This window comes from Physeter macrocephalus, chromosome 20 (assembly GCF_002837175.3).
Source record: "Physeter macrocephalus isolate SW-GA chromosome 20, ASM283717v5, whole genome shotgun sequence".
In the NCBI taxonomy this organism is placed as follows: Eukaryota; Metazoa; Chordata; class Mammalia; order Artiodactyla; family Physeteridae; genus Physeter; species Physeter macrocephalus.
This window is the reverse complement of record NC_041233.1, coordinates 12,965,015-12,970,638: the sequence shown is the minus strand read 5'-3', so window position 1 is coordinate 12,970,638 and position 5,624 is coordinate 12,965,015. Positions and strand designations below refer to the sequence as shown.

The 5,624-nt window shown below is 40.5% G+C and overlaps 1 protein-coding gene across 1 annotated transcript in view; it reads left to right on the top strand.

Annotated features, from left to right (window-relative positions):
- Positions 1–5,624, top strand: part of ANK3 (ankyrin 3) — a 353,292-nt gene that overhangs the window by 204,114 nt on the left and 143,554 nt on the right. Inside the window, exon 17 of the mRNA XM_055081155.1 lies at positions 4,984–5,181. Coding sequence (XP_054937130.1) covers positions 4,984–5,181 — 198 coding nt within the window. The remainder of the gene's footprint in view (positions 1–4,983; positions 5,182–5,624) is intronic.

Genomic DNA, 5,624 nt, shown 5'->3' with positions numbered 1-5,624 from the left:
TTTGTGACCATGAGAGAGGTGGGATAGGGAGGGTGGGAGGGAGGGAGACGCAAGAGGGAAGAGATATGGGAACATATGTATGTGTATAACTGATTCACTTTGTTGTAAAGGAGAAACTAACACACCATTGTAAAGCAATTATACTCCAATAAAGATGTTAAAAAAAAAAAAAGTGTGCTCATGACCCCCAATAAAGTGTGCATCTACTATGCAGAATTATCAGGCATAGTTTTACTTATTCCTGTGGTTTAAACCTAGGGTTGGTAATTTTTTTTCTGTAAATGGCTAGAGAGTAAATATATTAGGTTTTGTGGGCCATAAAAGAAAAAAATGAATAGCAACATTATTCACAATAGCCAAAGTGTAGAAGCAACCCAAGTGTCCATGGAAGCATGAATGGATAAACCAAATGTAGTCTATACATGCAATGGAATATTATTCAGTCTTAAGAAGGAAGGGAATTCTGACGCATGCTACGACATGAATGAACCTCAGAGATACTAAGCTGAATGAAATAAGCCAGGCATATCAAAGGACAAATACTGTATGATTTCATGTGGAGACACAATGTAGAATGCTGGTTGCCAGGGACTGAGGGAAGGAAAGAATGGGGAGTTAGTGTTGAATGGGTAGAGTTTCAGTTTAGAGGTGGATGGTGGTAATGAACAGAGAACAGTGAATGTACTTCATGCCATTGACTGTACACTTAAATGGTAAGTTTTATGTAATGTATATCTTACCACAAGTTTTAAAATGAGAAAAATTTACAATGAAATTTAATAGTTGTCCATTTCATTTGTTTATTTTCATATCCCTTTAAGCCTGGGCTACTTTTCTTATGTTATAAATACCCTCAGTTTCATGGCAGGCAATCAGTAAATAATTAATAAGTGAACTATTCATTCCTCACATGAGAGTAATAATTTTGTGCTAAGTAGTTTAGAATTGACAAAAGTCATAAATAAGTGAAACAAAATGAGTCCAATCCACCTTTTCATCCACAAATAACTCTGAAAAAGGCCAATAGTTGATATATTTGTAGTTGATTTTCAGCTTCGTATTTGTCCAACAAGACTTCACGGTTCCCTATCTGCAAAACATCTTTGACAAAGAGTCGAAAAGCAGTTCTTTAACAGCCCTTTAGCCTCAGCATATCTTTTACAGTCAATTGAACACAGGCTTTTCTAAGAGGACATTCATTCTCATTCCCATAATGCAGTTGCCTCCGTAAGAGTCTCTGTATGCCATGTCTGACACATGTCCAACCATCCCCACTTTCTGAGGCAGTGGTCCTGGTCAGGAGCTTTTTCTAGACTTTGATCCTGAGCAAAGCCAGTTCTATCAGTTAGGGTTTGGTTCACCTGGTAGAAAAAAGACTTAGCTACGGTGGATTAAACTGATGAGGTTCTATTTTTTCTCTTGTCATAAACACTCTGGAGGTAGGCAGGTGTTGTTGCTGGTTCAGTGTTTCCAGAGTGCTAAAGAAAATTTCCTGTGATTTTTGGGGTCTTTCTTCCAGCTATTGTCACTCAGGCTGCCAGGTAGTAAAGAAAGTCAGGTACAAGTAGCCCACAGGGGCAGCTCATACTGTTCAGGCAGGCCCCCTTGGAGGGCCTGTCACATATAGGTAGGATGGGTTTTCATAGGGACTAAACTTTTTTAAACAAAATTAAATTTGTTTTGTCATTTTTTCCTGATTTCTTTAAACTGAATAGGACATCGCAAAAGAGGAACAGTGGGTTGGAAGAAGGTAGAAGAGTAATATTTGAAAAGCAGACTGATAAATGTGCCCTCATAATGTGGTATTAAGTACCCTAATCACCAGTAGGATGGATTGAGAAAACACAACATTAAAAAATAAAAATAAAAAAGAAGAAGAAGAAGAAAGTAAGTCAGACAGCAGGGCATTGCCAGAAGCTCCACCCAGCCATTTCTCCTTACATCTCATTGGCCACTTCTTTCTGCAAGGGAAGCTGGGAAATGTAGTTTTCAGCAGGGCACAACACCAAAGGTTCTTTTATTAAGGAAGGAAGGAGAATGGATATAGGGTAGGCAAATAGCCTTCTAAAGCCTCTAGGGTGGCTACAGCATTTCTGAATTCAGGTAGTGGTGAGAAAGGAGGGACAAAAACTCAACAGAGCTAAGCATGCATATGGCTATGACAGACAGCCGTGACTTCCACGCTACCTCTTCCTTATTCACATCCTTGCTTCTTGGAGTACGTGATGCTTTCTTGTTGCCCTTTCTTCCCTTTTGTAGAATTGCGGGCATATTTTTTTACCCACATGTGCCCTAGAAACACGATGTGACTTTAGCTAATGGAGGAGGAAGGAGGGTGCTGAAAAACTAGATGGGCTTCTCTAATCCATTTTAGCCAGATCTATTTCCTGAGGCAGGACACTGTGCTGGAAAGAGAATTGGCTTGAGTTCAGGAATAACCTGGGCACAGGTTGTGGAAGAGTTAGTGAGCCTTAACTTACTATTTGTCAGATTTCTCTTTCATAAGCTGTACAGTATATCTGTTGGCATGGATCACTAGAGATTGTGAAGGTTTGGGGGAAAATATAAAGTACAGTGTAAATATATTACTTTTAATAATTTAAAATTACATCTGCTCTTGTTTTTAATCTTGAAATGCAAAAGGACACATGGCATGCACTTTGTCCTGTACATCAAGAGGAAAAAAGTATTGAGATTATTCTCTAGTTCAGTCTCTCACTATTTTATGTCTCTTCTGATAAATGTATCTGTCTCCTTTAGTATGGCAAGTAAGAATCCTTTAACTTTCTAGAAATTAGAAAGAAGTTAGGAAATTTAGAAAATTTTATTAAAGGTCTCAAGATAAACTACTTGTTTATTATTCGAAATATTTCTTTAGTCTTTCTGAGATGAACTAGCCATTCTAAAATAATACCCTACGTTGTTTTTCCCTTGCTTTATACTTTCCTTTGTATCTCAGGTAAGGAGCTCAGAATAAACCCCTCAGTAATTAGTAACTTGTCTGGAATTGGCATGCGTTACACAGATGTCAGAGCTTTTCTGTTTTTTAAGAATCAATGATTTCCTGGTGGAATTAAAAGTAATCAAGAGGATTGTCACATCTCAGAGGATACTGACTTACCTTTAGAGGTTGAGAAGTTACTGACTGATAAGATGCATGATTAGAAGCTGCGCTCTGACTTTATCTTGCCTTTACCACTCTAATGAGCTCGTGTTAAGAGTCTTGACTAATCAGGTTTCGTAGCACTGCTTTGTGACTTTTCCCTTTTATTCAGGGGTGGGGAATGGTAGTAAAACAGCTCACCCCCTCCTGTCACTCACTGTAGAGTTGGGCTCAATCCAAAGATCTGCATTAGGCTCTGAAGACATCTCTTTAGGGTGTGTCTGAGCAGAGGGCCAAATGCTTCTGAGGTCAGCTGGGGTTTCCAGATGGCAATAGGTCAAAACCAAAAATAGGAGCATAAAATCTTCTACCCTGGCCCATCCTGTTCGTCAGAGGCTGGTTTCAGAAGAGTCTGGAAGTGGCATTTCCACTTTCTTCAGTTGATATCCAGCAACATTAAATCTTCTAGAATCAATTATGGAAAGAATGTTTGTCAAGTGAGCAATGCTGTCACAGTAGAACATACCACTGACATAAACATGAGTGTTAATTACAGTAGGCTGGTCGACCAGTAGCCCCCCCACTGCCCTCTGAGTTGTTTCTGACCCATCCTTATGGCTTGGAAAGATTGTGACTGATCTCTTGTCCAGATTTGGATCATATTCCCAAATATAAATCCTATTTGTGTATTATAAATTCTAATTATTCTATTTTCTTTCTCTAAATCCTCTTGTCTATACCAAAAATAAAAAAATTCTAGTTTTTCATTGGCATTTTTTATGTAATTAGATCCAGGCCCATGTCAAAATGTAATCTTGCATTCCTCTTAAATGACTGTGAGTCAGGACAGGGTTCCCTAAGGCAGGGGACCTTTTTTCTTAGGACAGAGGACTCTGAGGGCTCCTGAAGCAGCTTATTAACAATTTGTCAAAGGAATTTTGGTTCCTTCCACCTCTGAGCATCAGAGGTCAACCAAGAGAAGGATCCCAGGATGTTCTGAAAGCTCTAGTAAGCTTGACTCAAATCTAAGGATTTGCCAGTCATTGCCAGGCTGTGGAGATACAAAGACAAATGCGGCACAATACTTGCCCTTAACAAATCTGCATTTTCGTAGGAGGAGACAGATATATGAAGAACAGTGCCACTGAACATCTCCGGGATTTTGATTGGAGTCAGCCAAGTGAGGGGCAGGTATAAGAGTGGAAGGGGAGGTGAAACACTTCATGGGGGTGTGACCCTTGAGCTGAACCTTCACATGAAAGATGCTGGTCCCAAGGCCATGTTGGAGAAGAGCATTCTCGGTAGAGTAAGGCAAGACAGACACATGAGCCATATGTTGTTTGGGGACCAGTCTAGCTGAAGCATGACTGGAGTTTCATAAAAGAGGCAATCAGAATGGCAAATGGGCATAGATTACAGTATCTTGACTACCATGAAAATTAAAAATTTCAACTTGTAAGCAATAGGCTCGTAAAGGGATTTTAAAGGTTGAATAATGGCTCTGAACCTGCCCCGGTGGTACCATTTGTTTGTTTCCTAGTTGGGTTTCCTCTCATTCCTGATATACAAGGCAAGTAATTATTGAGCACCTACTAACAACTACCTGTGCTAGGAAGTGCTACCATCCATTTGTAAAACCACTGGTACTCTGACTCTTTTGCATTAAACTCTATTGTACGTTTTCCCTATTTAGGAATGTGGGAGACATGAGGGCACTATGTTAATAGCACTTCTTGCTTTCTCAGTGTTTGCTTACTTGCTAATGATTTTTTTAAACCATCAAAGAAAATCACTAGAAAGGGAAGCATACTATTTGAAAATGCACTGCGCACATTTTTATCTTATGACTGGGCATGTGACCAAGTGATTTCTGTTGACAGAATGGTTATACACCACTGCACATCGCTGCCAAAAAGAACCAGATGGACATAGCGACAACTCTGCTGGAATACGGTGCTGATGCAAACGCAGTTACCCGGCAAGGAATTGCTTCTGTCCATCTTGCAGCTCAGGAAGGACATGTGGACATGGTGTCACTGCTCCTCAGCAGAAATGCTAATGTGAACTTGAGCAACAAGGTAACCTTTTTTTTTTTTCCTCTGCAAAGCATACAGCGCAACAAAACCTCACCTTCAAAAGATCACTAAGAAGTCATGAAAAATTCAGGTCAAATAGAAAGTGCAAAGTGTAGTATGCACAAAAGTGTGTACCAAAATGTTATTTGTCATAGGAAAAACTTGAAAAAAAATCTGTTTAAACAATAAGAGAACGTTAAGTCAATAACTGCAAAGTCGTACTGGTGAGTAACATAGAGCCATAAAAATGAGGTCCACAGGGCTTCCCTGGTGGCGCAGTGGTTGAGAGCCCGCCTGCCGATGCAGGGGACGCGGGTTCGTGCCCCGGTCCGGGAAGATCCCACATGCTGCGGAGCAGCTGGGCTCGTGAGCCGTGGCCGCTGAGCCTGCGCGTCCGGAGCCTGTGCTCCGCAACGGGAGAGGCCACAGCGGTGAGAGGCCTGCGT